Source organism: Oncorhynchus gorbuscha, linkage group LG24, assembly GCF_021184085.1.
Source record: "Oncorhynchus gorbuscha isolate QuinsamMale2020 ecotype Even-year linkage group LG24, OgorEven_v1.0, whole genome shotgun sequence".
NCBI classification, from domain to species: Eukaryota; Metazoa; Chordata; class Actinopteri; order Salmoniformes; family Salmonidae; genus Oncorhynchus; species Oncorhynchus gorbuscha.
The window spans coordinates 5,329,483-5,354,248 of NC_060196.1; the positions used below are offsets into that span (position 1 = coordinate 5,329,483).

Sequence of the window (24,766 nt, forward strand, 5' to 3'; positions counted from 1 at the left end):
CTGCAATAGGTAAGCAGCTTGGTTTGAAGAAATCAACTGTGGGAGCAATTATTAGGAAATGGAAGACATAGAAGACCACTGATAATCTCCCTCGATCTGGGGCTCCACGCAAGATCTCACCCCGTGGGGACAAAATGATCACAAGAACGGTGAGCAAAAATCGCAGAACCACACGGGGGGGACCTAGTGAACCAAAGTAACAAAGCCTACCATCAGAAACACACTACGCCGCCAGGGACTCAAATCCTGCAGTGCCAGACGTGTCCCCCTGCTTAAGACAGTACATGTCCAGACCCGTCTGAAGTGTGTTAGAGAGCATTTGGATGATCCAGAAGAAGATTGGGAGAATGTCATATGGTCAGATGAAACCAAAATATAACTTTTTGGTAAAAACTCAACTCGTCTGTTTGGAGGACAAAGAATGCTGAGCTGCATCCAAAGAAAACCATACCTACTGTGAAGCATGGGGGTGGAAACATCATGCTTTGGGGCTGTTTTTCTGCAAAGGGATCAGGACAACTGATCCGTGTAAAGGAAAGAATGAGTGGGGCCATGAATCGTGAGATTTTGAGTGAAAACCTCCTTCCATCAGCAAGGGCATTGAAGATGAAACGTGGCTGGGTCTTTCAGCATGACAATGATCCCAAACACACCGTCCGGGCAACGAAGGAGTGACTTCGTAAGAAGCATTTCAAGGTCCAAGAGTGGCCAAGCCAGTCTCCAGACCTCAACCCCATAGAAAATCTTTGAAGGGGAGATCTGCATTGAGGAATAGGCCAAAATCCCAGCAACAGTGTGTGAAAACCTTGTGAAGACTTACAGAAAACGTTTAACCTCTGTCATTGCCAACCAAGGGTATATAACAGTAAGTATTGAGATAAACTTTTGTTATTGACCAAATACTTATTTTCCACCATAATTTGCAAATTAATTAATGAAAAATCCTACAATGTGATTTTCTGGATTTTTTTTTCTCAATTTGTCTGTCATGGTTGAAGTGTACCTATGAGGAAAATTACAGGCCTCTCATATTTTTAAGTGGGAGAACTTGCACAATTGGTGGCTGACTAAATACTTTTTTCCCCCACTGTATGAAATCATAGCTGGGACTACGTCTGATAAATTGTCATCCTTCATTACATTGAAGACGTCAGCAACAGCATCTTAACTGAGTTAGCTTCACTAAGTCCACACTTTTAAACCCATTGATACCAGGAAGTGTATTAGAAAACTGCTCTATTTTAAGAGAAAGAGAGGGGCATAACAGAACATTCCCAGGGGACTTATATGTTATACTTTCACTCACTAAATCAAATGGCTGGCTGGCTGTCTGAATGGCTGGATAGATAAAAAAGGTATTGGAAAAAGCAGCTTAGGGATTGCTGCTATGAGAAGGAAGGGGTGAGAATGAGTTCGGAGACGGCTAGGAGCATTAGAATGAAGGGAGAAGGAGAACAGAGGGAAGACTGCTAGGAGCATTAGAATGAAGGGAGAAGGAGAACAGAGGGAAGACTGCTAGGAGCATTAGAATGAAGGGAGAAGGAGAACAGAGGGGAAGAGAACAGAGGGAAGACTGCTAGGAGCATTAGAATGAAGGGAGAAGGAGAACAGAGGGAAGACTGCTAGGAGCATTAGAATGAAGGGAGAAGGAGAACAGAGGGAAGACTGCTAGGAGCATTAGAATGAAGGGAGGAGAAGAACAGAGGGAAGACTGCTAGGAGCATTAGAATGAAGGGAGGAGAAGAACAGAGGGAAGACTGCTAGGAGCATTAGAATGAAGGGAGGAGGAGAACAGAGGAAGACGGCTAGGAGCATTAGAATGAAGGGAGGAGGAGAACAGAGGAAGACAGCTAGGAGCATTAGAATGAAGGGAGGAGAAGAACAGAGGGAAGACGGCTAGGAGCATTAGAATGAAGGGAGGAGAAGAACAGAGGAAGACGGCTAGGAGCATTAGAATGAAGGGAGGAGAAGAACAGAGGGAAGACTGCTAGGAGCATTAGAATGAAGGGAGGAGAAGAACAGAGGGAAGACTGCTAGGAGCATTAGAATGAAGGGAGGAGGAGAACAGAGAGAAGACTGCTAGGAGCATTAGAATGAAGGGAGGAGAAGAACAGAGGGAAGACTGCTAGGAGCATTAGAATGAAGGGAGGAACAGAAAGAACAGAATGGAAGAAGAACAGAGGAAGACTAGGAGCATTAGAATGAAGGGAGGAGAAGAACAGAGGGAAGACTGCTAGGAGCATTAGAATGAAGGGAGGAGAAGAACAGAGGAAGAAGGACGAGAAGAACAGAGGGAAGACTAGGAGCATTAGAATGAAGGGAGAAGGAGAACAGAGGAAGACTGCTAGGAGCATTAGAATGAAGGGAGGAGAAGAACAGAGGGAAGACTGCTAGGAGCATTAGAATGAAGGGAGGAGAAGAACAGAGGAAGACGGCTAGGAGCATTAGAATGAAGGGAGGAGGAGAACAGAGGAAGACGGCTAGGAGCATTAGAATGAAGGGAGGAGAAGAACAGAGGGAAGACTGCTAGGAGCATTAGAATGAAGGGAGGAGGAGAACAGAGGGAAGACGGCTAGGAGCATTAGAATGAAGGGAGGAGAAGAACAGAGGAAGACGGCTAGGAGCATTAGAATGAAGGGAGGAGAAGAACAGAGGAAGACGGCTAGGAGCATTAGAATGAAGGGAGGAGAAGAACAGGGGGAAGACGCCCAGGAGCATTAGAATGAAGGGAGGAGGAGAACAGAGGAAGACGGCTAGGAGCATTAGAATGAAGGGAGGAGAAGAACAGAGGGAAGACTGCTAGGAGCATTAGAATGAAGGGAGGAGGAGAACAGAGGGAAGACGGCTAGGAGCATTAGAATGAAGGGAGGAGGAGAACAGAGGGAAGACTGCTAGGAGCATTAGAATGAAGGACTGAGAAGAACAGAGGGAAGACAGCTAGGAGCATTAGAATAAAGGGAGGAGAAGGAGAACAGAGGAAGATTAGCTAGCATCTGTGCGCCTCCCCTCTTCCCATGCTGCTTATTCAACACACACACAGAAACACAGTATGACCCAAGCTACATATGGTTGGTAAACCTTGCCATTATAGGATATAGAAGCCAAGATGTGTGCTGGGTCAGAGCTTATAGGCAATTCAGGATGCATCATCTTAGTTATTGCTAATGCGTCCGGCCTTGGATCATGTGGGAAGTCGAGCACAAGAGGATGTAGCCCATTTAGAAGCTATCCAGAGGTGCTGTAAATACCACTACCTTACCGTAGACACCTCGTTCACCGAGACTCATACCAGTCACTACAAGTCTGACACAACTTTTACCTTACATAGTGCACTACTTGAACAGTGCTTAGGAGAATAGTGTCGTACCAGGTGTAGCGTCAGACTGTAGTCTAGTTGGGTGGTGAGTACTACACGGTCTTCTAACGATCAGTCTGAGACTCCGGTATGCATGTGGAGGTGTATTGAGTTGTCACTGTACTCACAGCAGCACTCTTCCCTGGGAAGCTGAAGAAGGAGTCAGGTCCGTTCCGGTGGGTCATGCTCCTCAGGACAGACAGCAGCTTCACCGCATGGGGAGGCTGGAGGGAAGAACATGCACAAGATGAGAGGCCACAGACTTTGATGAGGGTGCACCGCACCCTTTAATGTAAAGCCACAGTGCAGTCGGGAGAGTATTGACACCTTCCCTGTTCCCACATTGTTACGTTACAGCCTTATTCTAAAATTGATGAAATACAAAAAATCCTCACCAATCTACACACAATACCCAATAAAGACAAAGCAAAAACAGGTTTATACATTTTGCAAATGTATTACAAATACAAATCTTATTTACACAAGTATTCAGACCCTTCACTGTTTCCGTTGATCATCCTTGAGATATTTCTACAACTTGTTTGGATATCTTTGTAAATTCACGGATGGAATTGTCTGTAGAGCTCCGAAACAGGATTGTGTCGAGGCACAGATCTGGGGAAGGGTACCAAATAAATGTCTGCAGCATTGAAGGTCCCAAAGAACACAGTGGCCTCCATCATTCTTAAATGGAAGAAGTTTGGAACCACTAAGACTCTGCCGAGAGCTGGCCGACGGCCAAACTGAGCAATCGGTGGGAAAGGGCTTGGTCAGGGAGGTGAACAAGAACCCGATGGTCACTCTGACAGAGATCTAGAGTTCCTCTGTGGAGATGGGAGAACCTTCCAGAAGGACAACCATCTCTGCCGCACTCCACCAATCAGCCCTTTATGGTAGAGTGGCCAGACGGAAACCACTCCTCAGTAAAAAGGCACATGACAGCCCGCTTTGAGTTTGGCCACCTAAAGCATCTATTCAGTGGCAGGGACCTGGCACCATCTCTAAGTTGAGCATGGTGGTGGCAGCATCATGCTCACATTATTCAGGATCGAGGGAAAGATTAATGGAGCAAAGTATGGAGAGATCCGTGACGAAAACCTGCTACAGACGGCTCAGGACCTTAGACACACAGCCAAGACAACGCAGGAATCCAACCTGACAGAGCTTGAGTGGATGTATAGAGAAGAATGAGAGCAACTCCCCAAATAAAGGTGTGCCAAGCTTGTAGCGTCAAACCTAAGAAAACACATGGCTGGAGTCGCTGCCAAAGGTGATTCAGCAATGTACTGTGTGAAGGGTCTGAATACTTATGTACATTTTTTTAAATGTCTAAAAACCTATTTTTGCTTTGCCATTAAGGGATATTGTGTGTCGATTGAGGGAAAAAAAACAATTTAATCAATTTAAAAATAGGCCGACAACATAACAAAATGTGGAAAAAGGCAAGGCGGTCTGAATACTTCCTGTACATGTTCAGGTTCACAGGCAGGTAAGCAAAACAAACAACACACCAACATCTCCACAACTACAGAGTCCAGGTCTATTTTCTGCTTCTCTATATTGACCTCTACTAACCAAGTCAACATCTCGTTGAGAACTCTCTAGAAACATTATACTGAGGATGCAGTAGTTCTGTTGATCTACTTTACATTCCCGTTGATGCTGCAAGGTCACCCGCTTTAGATCAGAGCCCACGGAACTGTGATCAACGTTGATAAACTTCCATAATATATTGATGAGCTTTTCTTCCGACAAGGCCTCTGTCAGTTTAAATTCTGTGGAGGCTGCAGTAAGCATATCACACTGTGTTCACTCTGTTCAAATCCTGTGAGGGAGAGACTCCTGATAGACGCATCATCTCTTGCCAACCCCCTCAGATAATATTTCACAGAGCTAGCAGAGTGTGTGTGTGTGTGTGTGTGTGTGTGTGTGTGTGTGTGTGTGTGTGTGTGTGTGTGTGTGTGTGTGTGTGTGTGTGTGTGTGTGTGTGTGTGTGTGTGTGTGTGTGTGTGTGTGTGTGTGTGTGTGTGTGTGTGTGTGTGTGTGTGTGTGTGTGTGTGTGTGTGTGTGTGGAAATGGAGAAGCACAAAAGCAGATTGTCAACGAAATGGGGCAATCTGATTCCACACCGATCAATGGGCCTCCCTATTTATTTATTTTTATTTCACCTTTATTTAATGAGGTAGGCTAGTTGAGAACAAGTTCTCATTTACAACTGCGACCTGGCCAATATAAAGCATAGCAGTGTGAACAGACAACAACACAGAGTTACACATGGAGTAAACAATAAAGTCTATAACAGTAGAAAAAAGAAAGAGTATATACATTGTGTGCAAAAGGCATGAGGAGGTAGGTGAATAATTACAATTTTGCAGATGAACACTGGAGTGATAAATGATCAGATGGTCATGTGCAGGTAGAGATACTGGTGTGCAAAATAGCAGAAAAGTAAATAAATAAAAACAGTATGGGGATGAGGTAGGTAAATTGGGTGGGCTATTTACCGATGGACTATGTACAGCTGCAGCGATCGGCTAACTGCTCAGATAGCAGATGTTTAAAGTTGGTGAGGGAGATAAAAGTCTCCAACTTCAGCGATTTTTGCAATATGTTCCAGTCACAGGCAGCAGAGGACTGGAAGGAAAGGCAGCCAAATGAGGTGTTGGCTTTGGGGATGATCAGTGAGATACACCTGCTGGAGCGCGTGCTACGGGTGGGTGTTGCCATCGTGACCAGTGAACTGAGATAAAGCGGAGCTTTACCAAGCATGGATTTGTAGATGACCTGGGGCCAGTGGGTCTGGCGACGAATATGTAGTGAGGGCCAGCCGACTAGAGCATACAGGTCGCAGTGGTGGGTAGTGTAAGGTGCTTTAGTAACAAAAAGGATGACACTGTGATAAACTGCATCCAGTTTGCTGAGTAGAGTGTTGGAAGCTATTTTGTAGATGACATCGCCGAAGTCGAGGATTGGTAGGATAGTCAGTTTTACTAGGGTAAGTTTGGCGGCGTGAGTGAAGGAGGCTTTGTTGCGGAATAGAAAGCAGACTCTAGATTTGATTTTAGATTGGAGATGTTTGATATGAGTCTGGAAGGAGAGTTTACAGTCTAGCCAGACACCTAGGTACTTATAGATGTCCACATATTCTAGGTTGGAACCATCAAGGGTGGTGATGCTAGTCCGGCATGCGGGTGCAGGCAGCGAACGGTTGAAAAGCATGTATTTGATTTTACTAGCGTTTAAGAGCAGTTGGAGGCCACGGAAGGAGTGTTGTATGGCATTGAAGCTCGTTTGGAGGTTTGTTAACACAGTGTCCAAAGAAGGGCCAGAAGTATACAGAATGGTGTCATCTGCGTTGAGGTGGATCAGGGAATCACCCGCAGCAAGAGCAACATCATTGATATATACAGAGAAAAGAGTCGGCCCAAGAATTGAACCCTGTGGCACACTCATAGAGACTGCCAGAGGACCAGACAACATGCCCTGCGATTTGACACACTGAACTCTGTCTGCAAAGTACTTGGTGAACCAGGCAAGGCAGTTATTAGAAAAACCGAGGCTACGGAGTCTGCCGATAAGAATATGAGAAAATGATTGACAGAGTCGAAAGCCTTGGCCAAGACGATGAAGACGGCTGCACGGCTGCACAGTACTGTCTTTTATCGATGGTGGTTATGATATCGTTTAGTCCCTTGAGCGTGGCTGAGGCGCACCCGTGACCGGCTCGGAAACCAGATTGCACAGCGGAGAAGGTACGGTGGGATTCGAGATGGTCAGTGATCTGTTTGTTGACTTGGCTTTCGAAGACCTTAGATAGGCAGGGCAGGATGGATATAGGTCTTTAACAGTTTGGGTCCAGGGTGTCTCCCCCTTTGAAGAGGGGGATGACTGCGGCAGGTTTCCAATCCTTGGGGATATCAGACGATATGAAAGAGGTTGAACAGGCTGGTAATAGGGGTTGCGACAATGGCGGCGGATCGTTTCAGAAATAGAGGGTCCAGATTGTCAAGCCCAGCTGATTTGTACGGGTCCAGGTTTTGCAGCTTTTTCTGAACATCTGCTATCTGGATTTGGGTAAAGGAGAACCTGGAGAGGCTTGGGCGAGGAGCTGCGGGGGGGGGGGGGCGGAGCTGTTGGCCGAGGTTGGAGTAGCCAGGTGGAAGGCATGGCCAGCCGTTGAGAAATGCTTATTGAAGTTTTAGATTATCATGGATTTATTGGTGGTGACCGTGTTACCTAGCCCCAGTGCAGTGGGCAGCTGGGAGGAGGTGCTCTTGTTCTCCATGGACTTGACAGTGTCCCAGAACTTTTTGGAGTTGGAGCTACAGGATGCAAACTTCTGCCTGAAGAAGCTGGCCTTAGCTTTCCTGACTGATTGCGTGTATTGGTTCCTGACTTCCCTGAACAGTTGCATATCGCGGGGACTATTCGATGCTATTGCAGTCCGCCACAGGATGTTTTTGTGCTGGTCGAAGGCAGTCAGGTCTGGAGTGAACCAAGGGCTGTATCTGTACTTGGTTCTGCATTTTTTGAACGGAGCATGCTTGCTCTAAAATGGTGAGGAAGTTACTTTTAAAAAATGACCAGGCATCCTCAACTGACGGGATGAGGTCAATGTCCTTCCAGGATACCCGGGCCAGGTCGATTAGAAAGGCCTGCTCACAGAAGTGTTTTAGGGAGCGTTTGACAGTGATGACGGGTGGTCGTTTGACTGCGGCTCCGTAGCGGATACAGGCAATGAGGCAATGATCGCTGAGATCCTGGTTGAAGACAGCGGAGGTGTATTTGGAGGGCCAGTTGGTCAGGATGACGTCTATGAGGGTGCCCTTGTTTACAGAGTTAGGGTTGTACCTGGTGGGTTCCTTGATGATTTGTGTGAGATTGAGGGCATCTTGCTTAGATTGTAGGACTGCCGGGGTGTTAAGCATATCCCAGTTTAGGTCACCTAACAGAACAAACTCTGAAGCTAGATGGGGGGGCGATCAATTCACAAATGGTGTCCAGGGCACAGCTGGGAGCTGAGGGGGGGGGGGTCGGTAGCAGGCGTCAACAGTGAGAGACGCAATGGGGTGAGTCTGTTTATTCCTCTTCATGCGGTGACATCGATAGACCGGTCGTGGGCCTGGGCATTGTAGCCCAGGAGTATGCTACGGTGGTAGCACAGGTGCTCTGGCCGGGCTAGCTTCAAGCTAAGTGGGTGGAAACGCTAGCCAGGAGTAATCATCCGGGGTTGCGGTTTAGCTAGATAGCTAGTTGTGAAGATCCAGCTGAAAAATGTTCCGTTTGCGGTGGGAATCCGGGGATGAAAAATAAATAGCTCCGCTATGCTCTGGTTAGAGTCGCGTTGTTCGAACTGGCGAGAGCTTTCCGAGCTAAAGGTTGGCTGATGACCGCTAGCATAGCTGGTGTTTAGCTGGCTAGCTTCAGTTGAGGGGTTCCGGTTTCGAAGTAAATATAAATACTTTAGGAAAAATAGCTACATTGGGTGAGGCTGGTTGCAGGAGAGTATTTGGAAGCTTAGGTTTAGCAAAATGTTTTTAAAGAGATATCCCAAGAAAAATATGTAAAAACAAAAAAGAAACGATATATACAAGGGACACGACACAACAGGACGACTTACTGCTACGCCATCTTGGACGACAATATAACTTTTTGGTAAAAACTCAACTCGTCGTGTTTGGAGGACAAAGAATCCTGTGTTGCATCCAAAGAACACCATACCTACTGTGAAGCATGGGGGTGGAAACATCATGCTTTGGGGCTGTTTATCTGCAAAGGGACCAGGACAACTGATCCGTGTAAAGGAAAGAATGAGTGGGGCCATGAATCGTGAGATTTTGAGTGAAAACCTCCTTCCATCGGCAAGGGCATTGAAGATGAAACGTGGCTGGGTCTTTCAGCATGACAATGATCCCAAACACACCCCCCGGGCAATGAAGGAGTGACTTCGTAAGAAGCATTTCAAGGTCCTGGAGTGGCCTAGCCAATCTCCAGATCTCAACCCCATAGAAAATCTTTGGAGGGAGTTGAAAGTCCGTGTTGCCCAGCAACAGCCCCAAAACATCACTGCTCTAGAGGAGATCTGCATGGAGGAATGGGCCAAAATACCAGCAACAGTGTGTGAAAACCTTGTGAAGACTTACAGAAAACATTTGACCTCTGTCATTGCCAACAAAGGATATATAACAAAGTATTGATATAAACTTTTGTTATTGACCAAATACTTATTTTCCACCATAATTTGCAAATAAATTCATTAATAATCCTACAATGTGATTTTCTGGATTTTTTTCTCAATTTGTCTGTCATAGTTTAAGTGTACCTATGATGAAAATTACAGGCCTCTCTCATATTTTTAAGTGGGAGAACTTGCACAATTGGTGGCTAACTAAATACTTTTGTCCCACTGTAGATACTATTTTTAACTAATGATAGTACTATCCTATTTATGTTCAACTGTTAAATATGTGTGATTTAATTCTTAACACTGATCAAAGATCAGTTTACCCTCTCCTTAAATCATAACATTACCCAGTAGAAGGTAGAACGATAAAACTGCCTTCATATATCAGAGCTAAGACGCAACTTCCTCAAGTTATTACACATTAATAATGCAGTAATGTTTTTTGGATTAGCTCAAAAGACAGCGATGGTGTGTCGGCACTACACAGTGTGATGTATGGTACCAGAGCAGAGAGGCTAAAAGGATGTGTACAGGCCACCAGTTGAAGTGATGCTAGCACATTCCCCATGCTCTCTACAAGACAAATATGACAGGGCGGTACGGAATGAAGGTTCGACTAGTTGAATTACCCATTGGCCTTTCTCTCCTTGCAGTTTGCTGAAGAACAACTTCAGCTCCTTGACTGTGATGCTGTAGCTGGCCAGCACCCCTAGCATGTCCACCATCAGGTCTGGAAGAGGGAAGGGACACACACAGGTTAAACATGACATATGTGAAGAGGGGAAACTGACCACAGCCTAACAATGGACTTGAACAGAGTCCAAGTGAAAAAACACATACAGAGGGATGTTCCAGAACCTCTATAACCAAAGTAACATCGTTGTGTGACCTCTTGTTACTTGGCTAATACATTTTTTTATGGATTGATTACAAGTAGACCAAAAACACTTCATACTAAAGAGGACATCGAAAAATACTTAAATCAGATATTCAGCACTTAAAATACTATGCAAACCAAATCACCTTTTATTTGTTGAGTACACATATTTTCACATTATGGCAAATGTGGAGAAATGCTATGCCATTCCCCATCAATGTATTTTTATTTATTGTAAATATTTTTATATTTCACCAGGTATGCTAGTTGAGAACAAGTTCTCATTTACAACTGCGACCTGGCCAAGACAAAGCAAAGCAGTGCGACACAAACAACAACACAGAGTTACACTTGAAATAAACAAGCGTACAGTCAATAACACAATAGAAAATAAAAAAAGAAAGTCTATATACATTGTGTGCAAATGGCGCGAGGAGGTAAGGCAATAAATAGGCCATAGTAGCGAAGTAATTACAATTTAGCAAATTAACACTGGAGTGATAGATGTGCAAGTAGAAATACTGGTGTGCAAAAGAGCAGACAAATACATACAAACAATATGGGGATGAGGTAGGTAGATTGGGTGGGATATTTACATATGGGCTGTGTACAGCAGCAGCGATCGGTTAGCTGCTCAGATAACTGATGCTTAAAGTTAGTGAGGGAAATATAAAAGTCTCCAGCTTCAGTGAAGCAGAGAACTGGAAGGAAAGGTGGCCAAAGTAGGTGTTGGCTTTGGGGATGACCAGTGAGATACAGTGGGGAGAACAAGTACAAGTGTTTTCCTACTTACAAAGCATGTAGAGGTCTGTAATTTTTATCATAGGTACAATTAAACTGTGAGAGACGGAATCTAAAACAAAACACAAATCACATTGTATAATTTCTAAGTAATTAATTAGCATTTTATTGCATGACATAGGTATTTGATACATCAGGAAAGCAGAACTTAATATTTGGTACAGAAACCTTTGTTTGCAATTACAGAGATCATACGTTTCCTGTAGTTCTTGACCAGGTTTGCACACACTGCAGCAAGGATTTTGGCCCACTCCTCCATACAGACCTTCTCCAGATTCTTCAGGTTTCAGGGCGGTCGCTGAGCAATACGGACTTTCAGCTCCCTCCAAAGATTTTCTATTGGGTTCAGGTCTGGAGACTGGCTAGGACACTCCAGGACCTTGAGATGCTTCTTACGGAGCCACTCCTTAGTTGCCCTGGCTGTGTGTTTCGGGTCGTTGTCATACTGGAAGACCCAGCCACGACCCATCTCCAATGCTCTTACCGAGGGAAGGAGGTTGTTGGCCAAGATCTCGCGATACATGACCCCATCCATCCTCCCCTCAACACGGTGCAGTCGTCCTGTCCCCTTTGCAGAAAAGCATCCCCAAAGAATGATGCTTCCACCTCCATGCTTCACGGTTGGGATGGTGTTCCTGGGGTTGTACTCATCCTTCTTCCTCCAAACACGGCGAGTGGAGTTTAGACCAAAAAGCTCTATTTTTGTCTCATCAGACCACATGACCTTCTCCCATTCCTCCTCTGGATCATCCAGATGGACATTAGCAAACTTCAGACGGGCCTGGACATGGGCTGGCTTGAGCAGGGGGACCTCGCGTGCGCTGCAGGATTTTAATCCATGACGGCGTAGTGTGTTACTAATGGTTTTCTTTGAGATTGCGGTCCCAGCTCTCTTCAGGTCATTGACCAGGTCCTGCCGTGTAGTTATGGGCTGATCCCTCACCTTCCTCATGATCATTGACGCCCCACGAGGTGAGATCTTGCATGGAGGCCCAGACCGAGGGTGATTGACCGTCATCTTGAACTTCTTCCAATTTCTAATAATTGAGCCAACAGTTGTTGCCTTCTCACCAAGCTGCTTGCCTATTGTCCTGTAGCCCTATTGTCCTGTAGCCCATCCCAGCCTTGTGCAGGTCTACAATTGTATCCCTAGGTCTTGGCCATTGTGGAGAGGTTGGAGTCTGTTTGATTGAGTGTGTGGACAGGTGTCTTTTATACAGGTAACGAGTGGGGAAAAATAAACAGGTCTGTGAGAGCCGGAATTCTTACTGGTTGGTAGGTGATCATATACTTATGTCATGCAATAAAATGCAAATGAATTACTTAAAAATCATACAATGTGATTTTCTGGATTTTTGTTTTAGATTCCGTCTCTCACAGTTGAAGTGTACCTGATAAAAATTACAGACCTCTACATATTTTGTAAGTAGGCAAACCTGCAAAATTGGCAGTGTATCAAATACTTGTTCTCCCCACTGTATACCTGCTGGAGCGAGTGCTACGGGTGGGTGTTGTAGTCGAGACCAGTGAGCTAAGGCGGAGCTTTACCTAGAAAAGACTTAGAGGACCTGGAGCCAGTGGGTCTGGCGACGAATATGTAGCGAGGGCCAGCCGATGACAGCATACAGGTCGCAGTGGTGGGTGGTATATGGGGCTTTGGTGACAAAAAAGTTGAAAAGCATGCATTTAGTTTTACTAAAGTTTAAGAGCAGTTGGAGGCCACGGAAGGAGTGTTGTATGGCATTGAAGCTCGTTTGGAGGTTTGTTAACACAGTGTCCAAAGAAGGGCCAGAAGTATACAGAATGGTGTCGTCTGCGTTGAGGTGGATCAGGGAATCACCCGCAGCAAGAGCAACATCATTGATATATACAGAGAAAAGAGTCAGACCGAGAATTGAACCCTGTGGCACCCCCATAGAGACTGCCAGAGGTCTGGAAAACAGATCTCCGATTTGACACACTGAACTCTATCTGAGAAGAAGTTGGTGAACCAGGCGAGGCAATCATTTGAGAAACTAAGGCTGTTGAGTCTGCCTTTAAGAATACAGTGATTGACAGTCGAAAAAGCCTTGGCCAGGTCGATGAAGACGGCTGCTCAGTACTGTCTTTTATCGATGGCACTTATATCGTTTAGGAGCTTGAGCGTGGCTGAGGTGCACCCATGAGCAGCTCGGAAACCAGCTTGCACAGCGGAGAAGGTACGGTGGGATTCGAAAAGGTCAGTGATCAGTTTATTAACTTGGCTTTTGAAAAAGTTAGAAAGGCAGGGCAGGATGGATATAGGTCTATAGCAGTTTGGGTCTAGAGTGTCACCCCCTTTGAAGAGGGGGATGACCGCGGCAGCTCTCCAATCTTTAGGGATCTCGGACAATACGAAAGAGGTTGAACAAACTGGTAATAGGGGTTGCAACAATGGAGGTGAATAATTTTAGAAAGAGAGGGTCCAGATTGTCTAGCCCAGCTGATTTGTACGGGTCCAGGTTTCACAGCTCTTTCAGAACATCTGCTATCTGGATTTGGGTGAAGGATAAGCTGGGGAGGCTTGGGCAAGTAGCTGCGGGGCAGGGGGCTGTTGGCCGGGGTTGGGATAGCCAGGAGGAAAGCATGGCCAGCTGTAGAGAAATGCCATTTGAAATTCTCGATTATCGTTGATTTATCGGTGGTGACAGTGTTACCTAGCCTCAGTGCAGTGGGCAGCTGGGAGGTGCTGCTCTTATTCTCCATGCACTTTACAGTGTCCAAAAACGTTTTGTAGTTAAAGCTACAGGATGCAAATTTCTGTTTGAAAAAGCTAGCCTTTGCTTTCCTGACTGACTGCGTGTATTGGTTCCTGACTTCCCTGAACAGTTGCATATCGCAGGGACTATTCGATGCTACTGCAGTCCGCCACAGGATGTTTTTGTGCTGGTCGAAGGCAGTCAGGTCTGGAGTGAATCAAGGGCTATATCTGTTTTTGAAAGGTGGTGAGGAAATTACTTTTAAAGAACGACCAAGCATCCTCGAATGACGGGATGAGGTCAAAATCCTTCCAGGGTACTCAGGCCAGGTCGATTATAAAGCCCTGCTCACAGAAGTGTTTTAGTGAGCGTTTGATAGTGATGATGGGTGGTTGTTTGACCACGGACCCATAGCAGATGCAGGCAATGAGGCAGTGATCGCTGAGATCCTGATTGAAAACAGCAGAGTTGTATTTGGAGGGTAAGTTGGTCAGGATAATGTCTATGAGGGTGCCCATGTTTACGGATTTAGGGTTGTACTTGGTGGGTTCCTTGATGATTTGTGTGAGATTGAGGACATCTAGCTTAGAATGTAGGACTGCCGGGGTGTTAAGCATATCCCAGTTCAGGTCACTTAACAGAACGAGCTCTGAAGATAGCTGGGGGAAAATCAATTCACATATGGTGTCCAGGACACAGCTGGGAACTGAAGGGGGTCTATAACAGACGGCAACAGTGAGAGACTTATTTCTGGAGAGATTCATTTTTAAAATTAGAAGCTTGAACTGTTTGGACATAGACCTGGAATGTATGACAGAACTTTGCAAGCTATCTCTGCAGTAGATTGCAACTCCTCCCCCTTTGGCAGTTCTATCTTGATGGAAAATGTTGTAGTTGGGGATGGAAATCTTAGAATTTTTGGTGGCCTTCCTAAGCCAGGATTCAGACATGGCAAGGACATCAGGGTTGGCAGAGTGTGCTAAAGCAGTGAGTAAAACTAACTTCGGGAGGAAGCTTCTGATGTTAACATGCATGAAACCAAGGCTTTTTCGGTTACAGAAGTCAACAAATGAGAGTGCCTGGGTTGACCTCCACTTCACCCGAGGAACAGAGGAGGAGTAGGATGAGGGTACGGCTAAAGACTATCAAAACTGTTCGTCTAGTGCGTTGGGGACGTAGAATAAAAGGAGCAGATTTCTGGGTGTGGTAGAACAGATTCAGGGCATAATGTGCAGACAGGGGTATGGTGGGGTGCGGGTACAGTGGAGGTAAACCCAGGCACCGAGTGATGATAAGAGAGGTTGCATCTCTGGATGCACTAGTTATGCTGGGTGAGGTCACCGCATGTGTGGGAGGTGGGAAAAGGAGGTATCTGAGGCATGTTGAGTGGGACTAGGGGCTCCGCAGTAAACTAAAACAATGATAGCTATCCTAAACAACAATATACAAGGCATATTGACATTTGAGAGAGACATAAAGCGAGGCATAGAGCAATCCCGGGTGTTGATTGGGAGAGCTAGCTAAGACAACAACGGGGGGGTTGGCTATAGGGAGGCTATAGAACATCTCTCTCTGTTCACTGGGATGAAAATGGTCCTCCTGGCATTAGCCAGTAATGTGTATTGATTGGCTTATCAATGCACACTCCCCCTGGCATTCAGCCTATAATACGACACATTACTGGCTACTGCCATGGAGGACCATTTTCATCAGGTACTGTGGAGGTTCTATAGCCTGCCAGAGCGACCTGGGGCATCAGAGGACTGACACACACCAGCCATGGAAGGAGAGGGAGAGAGGCCGTCTGATTTAACAGCCTAATGCCCATTTCACACTACTGAGCCAAGCAGAGTCAAAACATATTGCAATGCCCTGGTTACACCATAATTGCCAGAGACGTGCTGAAAGGACGACGTGAAAAGAAGATATCAGGGCAAGTGCAGTCAATTCGGGTTTGCACATTAGTGTAAAAATAGTTTATTTGTCGGTCTGGCCTGAACTACATGTTCATGTTGCCCTGGTTTATCCGTCTGGCCTGGACTGCATTGTTCATGTTCCCTGGGTTTGTCTGGCTGGCTGGCTGGCCTGGACTGCATGTTCATGTTCCCTGGGTTTGTCTGTCTGTCTGGCCTGGACTGCATGTTAATGTTCCCTGGGTTTGTCCGTCTGTCTGGCCTGGACTGCATGTTAATGTTCCCTGGGTTTGTCTGTCTGTCTGGCCTGGACTGCATGTTAATGTTCCCTGGGTTTGTCTGTCTGTCTGGCCTGGACTGCATGTTAATGTTCCCTGGGTTTGTCTGTCTGTCTGGCCTGGACTGCATGTTAATGTTCCCTGGGCTAATGGTTTCATTATGCTAAGGCTGATTATCCTGCTCTGCTAGGCCAGTGGTCAATCACTGAGCTTTTGAAGAGTTATTTTGGCCTCATTAGTAACTGGGTGAGAGTCTGGTGAGTGATTGAAGCTGGTGACTGTGTCTACTGACTGGTGTGGGAGTCACTTCTCTGACTGGGCAGTGGGTTAGCGCGAGGCTGAGTGGTGTTGTCAGGTCTACACACACACTCCAAATCTAATGATGATGATGATGCGTGTGTCTGTCTGTCCGTCCGTCCGTCCATGGGTATCCGCACCTCCTCAGTGCTTGAGTTGCTGCAGGACAAAGTAGTCTCTTTTCAGACACACACAAAATTGTGCCGTTAGCTGGCTAAGCTTGATGAGGGAAGGTGAGGAGCATTAGACACCGCTATCTCACTTCCTCATTCTAAGGCTGATACCTGTACAGTAGGGAATCATTCGGACTGAGGCAGTGGTCATTACTTTGGATTTAAAAAGGTATAAAAACACAGGACTTGGAGAACCACTGGACAATGATTATGACTGAGACAATCATCCACACTGCAGGGGAACTAGACAGCCCTGTAGGTAGGTGTCAGCATGCTAAATACTGTACTGAGGACTGGGGTGACCTCATTACTTTGGAGTGAAATGACTTTGGCCTCTGGTGTTACTGTGGCAGTACCTGCGATCATGCTGTCAGTGTGGGCCACGCGGTCCAGGACCAGGTTGATGAGGGCCGTGTCGGTGCAGGCCTGCAGGTTCCTCACGCTCTTCTTCAGGATAGCCGTGAAGATACTCCACACCTCCGCCTGGCAAGTGGGCTCACACTGGGAACCAGACGTAATAATAATAATAATAATAATGGATCCGATTTAGAAAGAGATTTGCCAGATGCTCAAAGCGCTTTACAAACCTCCACCGCTAACATGTACCCATAGAAATAGGACTACAATTACTAGAATGGGCATCCCCATTCAAGTCAATGAGACTACGATGGGTGGGCTGGCAGAAAATCTGTGTGTGTATTTCTCCGTGTGTACAGCCACAACTCATCCACCATAGATTATATTATACATATTGTTCCATTTCATTTTGTGTGTGTAGCACCCACCTTGTCCAGCAGCTCCACCATGCACACAATGCTGTCCTTCTCCTGGATAATGAAGTTCATCTCCAGGTCAAACTGGCCCCCCACCAACTAGAGAGAGAGGAGAGAAGAGAAGAAAGAGAGAGGAGAGATGAGGGTGAGAGAAAGAGAATGAGAGGGAGTGAATGAGAGAGCGAGAGAAAGTGAGAAAGAATGAGAAAGAGGGAGAAATAAAGAAAGAAAGAGGGGGAGAGAGAGAGAGAGAGAGAGAGAGAGAGAGAGAGAGAGAGAGGATTCATCAACCTACGCAATTCAAAAACAACATCTCCAATGCAATTGCATTAGCATATGCCACTGAGCTTTTCCCTCACACCTATTTGTGTCCTTTTTTTAGGACATAAAACCCCTGGCACAGGTTCCTGGGCCACATCAACTGCATAACCAAATCCCTGGACCAAGCCGGACGGTGTATTTCTAAACAGCTGCTCCTCTGTGGATCAGGCCTGCTGGACAACTAGATTAGAGGAATGGGTTGAGCTTTATTCCGCCTAGCTTCTATCATACTGCTGTTACCTATCCAATCCAGTTGTCTCAGATGTGTACAAGGATGTGAACAATGGAGCAGGCTGGGATTCAATACAGAAAGATGCTCCACTCCTCTCTGCCCTATTTCACCTCAATGCGGTCATATTCTGTGTAGACAAGTGAACAAGGGCACAGCGGAGGGCAGTCATTCCTCCCTGAAATGAAACACATCGAGGAGGATAAAACCCTGCCTGGTCCTGAGCAGAGTGAGAGGAATTGAGTGGTGGGAAAGACCGCTCCGGCACTCCACATCCTTCCCAACCGCTCCACTAAAAACCTCTCCCTGATCACAGGAGGATAAAACCCTGCCTGGTCCTGAGCAGAGTGAGAGGAATTGAGTGGTGGGAAAGACCGCTCCGGCACTCCACATCCTTCCCAACCGCTCCCTAAAAACCTCTCCCTGCTCACAGGAGGATAAAACCCTGCCTGGTCCTGAGCAGAGTGAGAGGAATTGAGTGGTGGGAAAGACCGCTCCGGCACTCCACATCCTTCCCAACCGCTCCCTAAAAACCTCTCCCTGATCACAGGAGGGGAAAAAAACTGCTTAATTGCCATTAAAATCCCAATTTAACCAACAACCCATCTATTTTTGTGACTACCTGGAACTACCATTTGGTTTTGAAGTATTTAAACCAAACCATTTAATTTGAATGAAAATAATTGAAATAAAACAACAAGTGTAAGTTAAGGGAATTTATATGTTTAAAGATAATGATTAAATAATTCCACCCTGAAACCTAACTATTAATGATTATAGTTTGTGTAGCATGTATAAGGAATAATTAAAGTATTAAGCGTAAGTCCACCGAGGTTCAGAAGAGACCTGTGTGTGCGTGTGTGTGTGTGTATGTGCCTAAGAAAATACCGAGAACAATTAAACTGTGTTTGACCCGACCTGGCTAGAACTCTGAGAAACGTATGATAGGACAGGGAGTACTTCTCAAGGTTTCTCTAATCTCGGGGGAATGGAACTGTTGGCTGGGTAGTGATACACAGTGGTGAGAACTATGGAGAAGGATACAACTCACCTACTGTTCATGTGTATGTATGTGTGTAGGATATCTACTGTTTGTGTGTATGTATGTGTGTAGGATATCTACTGTTCATGTGTATGTATGTGTGTAGGATATCTACTGTTTGTGTGTATGTATGTGTGTAGGATATCTACTGTTCATGTGTATGTATGTGTGTAGGATATCTACTGTTCGTGTGTATGTATGTGTGTAGGATATCTACTGTTCGTGTGTATGTATGTGTGTAGGATATCTACTGTTTGTGTGGAAGTATGTGCAGGAGAAAGGTATAAAATGGATGTCTTTGTATAATGGTCTTTATACAGAGTGCTCTCGTGAATAAACATTTTGACTATTGTAAGCTGGGAACTCTGTCTGTCTGTAATTTAAACCAGAACCTTACAAACTCTGGGTTGCAGACTGAGTAGATTAATTGAAGTTTATGAACATTGATAACGAAATTCTCATAACAGTAAGAAAGACTGTAAATAGCACTCATTATTTCAAAAAGGCTACATGTCGTTATTAAACAGCATATAAACATCATAAATAGGTCAGGAGCCAGACAGGTAGTCTAAGAAAATAAAATTAATTATTTAGGCTACATTATTTCAAGGCTATAGCCTGCAAATAAATACTTTTCAGGGAACATGGACATGCAGTCCAGGCCATACATTAAGCTCTCATTATTTAAACAACATGTTGTATTCAATCATTATAGTCTATACATTTCACATTTTTGCTGTGACTTACTGAAAATGAAATACAAATTAAAATAAACATGCCTCACTAGGCTCAGTATACAATGCCTTTAATTAATTTTTAGAAACAGGAGTTTGGCTAGAGTCTGTGGCTTCAGGCTCATGCGTTGGTGCCTGGAGAGCAGGCCAGCAACAGAGAACACCCTCTCCACGCTTGCAGAGCCACTGGGGATGCTAAACACCCTCTGGGCCACTCTCGTCAGGCTGGCAGGATGCATAATTGTTGTTGTTGCTGCTGCTGCTGTTGTTGTTTTCTGTAGGTAGGCCTTAACGATTTTAGGTAAAATAACCCTAGCAAAACGGAAAGCTCCTTGAAAGAGGTAATATGCCTGGCCTATTGGGCCAAAATCAATAAAGGCCTATTGTAAAGATAAGAGAAGTGATTTTTAGTTCATAAATACTTTGCTACATGACACACTTAGCTAGCCCCCCACCTCTTTCCTTCCTGTTAGTGTAGTAAGTAGCACATAGTAATAAGTCTTATTTCATTTTCCATCTTTGTAAGTCACCTTGATTTTTCACCTGTGTGTTTTATCAGATTCTTTATGAAAATATTTAGTGAGCTCCATGACAGTAGCTAAATCAAGGAGCTATAGCAGCACACAAGTAGACTACAGATGCATGCTGGGCCGGGCATACCCTGAGCTCGTGAAGTGAGCTCTACTGGAGCGGGCGAGAAGGCTGACGCCCCAGCTTTTGGGAAACTCGCTCTGTGCCCCGTCAAATGGGGTACGATCCGCTCCTCCGCTCCTCACTCACATACCCTGGTCCTGAGTGGTATACAGGCTGTAGTCGTATTCTCTAGCCTCGGTCTGACCTCCATACTTCTCAAACACAATGCACCAGAAACACAACAGCAGAAGGGCTGGTTGGGTGAGAAGGTCATGGCAACAACTGGCGCTGGCGGACGTGACATCTTAGTCAGGATCACCCTACAGCTTTGATAACAGAGACATCATACAGAACTGTCATCTAGGATGTGATAAAACTCAGACTCTAGCTAATACTAAATAAAAATTTTCCCAGTTCCAATTCTATTAGTAGTAGTTGTAGTAAATTGCTTTCAAAAGGTTTAGGCCTATATAACGCGTCATTTTTGTTGTAAATGCAAGATTTGTAATGAGTACATTCAAAGAAAATAAATGTAGATATTTTATAGATAGACGAGTTGTTTTGTCAGTTATGTGTTTCATGTTTGAAACCTGGCTTTTACTTTACCTTTCATGCATATTATTCATTTCATCTCAGTGCTGCCAGTGTGTTGTGTTTCTCAGCTGGTGTTTGTGCACACACACTATGTGCAAACATGTTTTGCCTCCAAAAACATGAATCGTATTATTTCCACGCCAGCAGGGTGTCAATGAATTTATTATGCTACCTTTAGCAGCGTTATGGAAAAGGTTATCTGTGTGTGTGTGTGTGTGTGTGTGTGTGTGTGTGTGTGTGTGTGTGTGTGTGTGTGTGTGTGTGTGTGTGTGTGTGTGTGTGTGTGTGTGTGTGTGTGTGTGTGTGTGTGTGTGTGTGTGTGTGTGTGTGTGTGTGTGTGTGTGTGTGTGTGTGTGTGTGTGAGAGAGACCTATAGCTAAGGAAGGAATAACGTTCTTTGTGTCTGGAAATATATTGTACAAGCTATAAATGTCATGATTTGTCATTTATTTAATAGTGGCGATGACATTTTTATGATTGAACCCTGCCTAATAGAAAGTGATAAGAAGGAAAATAACAACGCACATGTCAACAAATATTGTAAGCTGGGGCGCAAGGTGTTGAATCGACAAGAAGGGCCTGTCGACAGGCGGTGAGAAGACAATTTGATTGGGATGAAATTATATCCTCAAGCTGTGTTTGATGGGAACCTGTCCCATTAAAATGAGTCAAGCAGGATTAACAGAAGGGGGGAATCAGGGTAGCCCCCTGTCACCATGGACAACCAAGCCAGGAGATAAAAGCAATGATAACAGACTGACAAACACACGCTCATGTCATACGTCCATGGATCCCACACTAACAAACCAAATATATATATTCGTGATGCCTCTAGCACTGACCGCTGCCCCACTCGGGAGCCCAATGGCCAGAGAGGGGTGGAGGAGGGAAGGGATTCCAGGCTGTATCACAACTGGCCGTGATTGAGAGTCCCATTGGGCGGCACACAATTGGCCCAGAGTCATCCGGGGTAGGCCGTCATTGCAAATAAGAACTTGCCTAGTTAAATAAAGGTTAAATGAAATATAATACGTTCAATAAAAGCAGTGATTCTTTCCCTCTTCCCTTCATTCCTCCCGTTGCAGTAGCTGATAAATCATACAGTCATTTGCATTTTGGGACCCCACCCCCACCCCCCACCCAGTCGGGATTGTGTTAATGGATGTTTTCTACAGCACTCGCCACAGTAACAGGTGATTTACGAGCCTGACACTCTGGGCGAGTCAGACATCCATCAGAGTCAGGTGACAGGGGAAAGAGGATGGGAGAGGGGAGTCACATGAGGGCGAGGCCACAGTGGTGGCAGCACTGGCCTAGAGGGAGGTCAGTGTGTGGGTACCAAAGAGCTGTTTTCACTCAGCCTGTGTGTGCGTGCGTGTGTTTTCAAAAACAGGTCAGACAGCCAGAGATAGTAAAATATGTGTTTTAAACAGATAAGCTATTCATAAACCACATAATAGAAACTGCCTTCTATGGGCAAGTACTATGATCACTGACCACAATTCCACTTCCTTACACTGAACACCACAGAAAAAGTTATTTTTGGCACAAATTCAGTTTAATTAAGCAACAAGCCCAGAGGGGGTGTGGTGTATGGCTAAAATACCACGGCTAAGGGCTGTTCTTACGCACAACGCAATGTGGAGTGTATGAATACAGCCCTTAGCCGTGGTATATTGGTCACATATCACAAACCTCCATGGTGCCTTATTACTATTATAAACTGGTTACCTAGAGCAGTAAAAATAAATGTTCTATCAAACCCGTGGTATATGGTCTGATATACCACAGCTGTCAGCCAAATCAGCATTCAGGGCTTGAACCACCCAGTCTATAATTAATAGTATAACCCACTCGCCTAACTTTGAAGTTACGCAAATGATACCGTGCCCATTTTGGAACAAAAGTTCCCTGCATTTATAAGTATTTCCTAACTACCATTAATATCTCACTGGCCTTCATGTTTGCCCTTCCAGATAAAGCCTCATCATCCCCCACTGCGATGGGAGAGAACTATCAGTAAAGAAAAAAATCTCAGCTATTTTTTTTTTGTAATACTGAGCAGGGTTTTAATAGGCTTAATTTATCATGTTTAATCGTCTTCTGGTGCCCGGAGTTTAATTGAGAAATGCCTACCTCATATCTCACTGCTGATATTTGATATTAGAGCTTAGAATTATGGCAGTTTAGAATTCAAATGTGTTATAAATTAATCTATGGGATGTAGCTTTGGTTTAGATCAAGTTAGGAGTACTTTGACAGTATTTGTATGGATTGGCAAGAAACGCATGAAAATCAGAGCAAGCAGCCCACAGCAGAACGGTCACTGGAAATATTATTTTACAAACTGAGCCTGAAGCAACAGAAAACCTCAGACTGATGAAAGTACTACAATACAGTCTGCTGCACTTCCTCCTGTGTACCTTGCAACTCATCGTTGGAGTAGGAGCACCGCTGGCCTAACATGTGGTGAGCCACACAGAGCTCAGCGAATCTATTACCTCAATCAATGATGTAATCATCCAGAGTCAGACTATTGGCCGCATCCCAAATGGTACCCTATTCCCCATTTGTTCAGAAGTAGTGCACTTTGAATAGGGTGCCATTTGGGATACAGACTATAACCTGCAGGAGGCAGGGCCATGAGGGAGCCGCCTGCCACTTAGCAGTAAAACTACACAAATATCACCTCCTTGCCTCCACTATGGAGGTCTGACTGAGCAGCGATGGCAGCATAGAAGGACAAAACAGGGAATAACCCATTGTTGTGGGCACACTGAAAAGAGTCGTAAAATCCAGGCCCTCCAATTTCAGTCCTCCAGCAGCCTAAGAGCTGAGTAGTTCATAAAGTAGCCTAGTTTCTAGGGTAATAGATTTTAAACATTAAACATTTAATATGAAGTCAAATATTTCTGCTGACTCACGTTTACCTCAAGTACTGTAGCAGTAAAAGGCAACCTATTTTCTGTCAACTTCACTCAAAACAGCACACACGCCAGCTTTTCATTGGTCTGTTCCAAAATACACAAACTCGGTCTCGACCTTTAAGTCTTTATTGAAGACTCTCTTCAGTGGGTCATATGATTGGGTGTAGTCTGGCCCAGGAGTGTGAAGGTGAACGGAAAGGCACTGGAGCAACGAACCACCCTTGCTGTCTCTGCCTGGCCAGTTCCCCTCTCTCCACTGGGATTCTCTGCCTCTAAACTTATTACGGAGGCTGAGTCATTGGCTTACTGGTGCTCTTCTATGCAGTCCCTAGGAGGGGTGCGTCACTTGAGTGGGTTGAGTCACTGACGTGATCTTCCTGTGCGGGTTGGCACCCCCCCTGGGTTCGTGCTGTGGAGGAGATCTTCATGGGCTATACACGGCATTGTCTCAGGGTAGTAAGTTGGTGGTTGAAGATATCCCTCTACTGGTGAGGGTGCTGTGCTTTGGCAAAGTGGGTGGGGTTATATCCTGCCTGGTTGGCCCTGTCGGGAGGGTATCGTCGGAAAGGGTCACAGTGTCTCCCGACCCCTCCTGTCTCAGCCTTCATTATTTATGCTGCAATAGTTTTGTGTGTCAGGGGGCTAGGGTCAGTCTGTTATATCTGGAGTATTTCTCCTGTCTTATCCGGTGTCCTGTGTTAATTTAAGTATGCTCGCTCTCCCCTTCTCTCAGAGGACCTGAGCCCTAGGACCATGCCTCAGGACTACCTGGCCTGATGACTCCTTGCTGTCCCCAGTCCACCTAATCATACTGCTGCTCCAGTTTCAACTGTTCTGCCTGCGGCTATGGAACCCTGACCTGTTCACCAGACGTGCTACCGTGTCCAGGACCTGCTGTTTTGGACTCTCTCTCTCTAC

General features: G+C 45.3%; 1 protein-coding gene across 1 annotated transcript in view; it reads right to left on the reverse strand.

Annotated features, from left to right (window-relative positions):
• Positions 1-24,766, reverse strand: part of LOC124012069 (lipopolysaccharide-responsive and beige-like anchor protein) — a 419,063-nt gene that overhangs the window by 356,446 nt on the left and 37,851 nt on the right. The window contains exons 2-5 of the mRNA XM_046325448.1: positions 17,381-17,467; positions 16,952-17,096; positions 10,169-10,269; positions 3,484-3,579 (exon numbers count right to left, since the gene is read on the reverse strand). Coding sequence (XP_046181404.1) covers positions 3,484-3,579; positions 10,169-10,269; positions 16,952-17,096; positions 17,381-17,467 — 429 coding nt within the window. The remainder of the gene's footprint in view (positions 1-3,483; positions 3,580-10,168; positions 10,270-16,951; positions 17,097-17,380; positions 17,468-24,766) is intronic.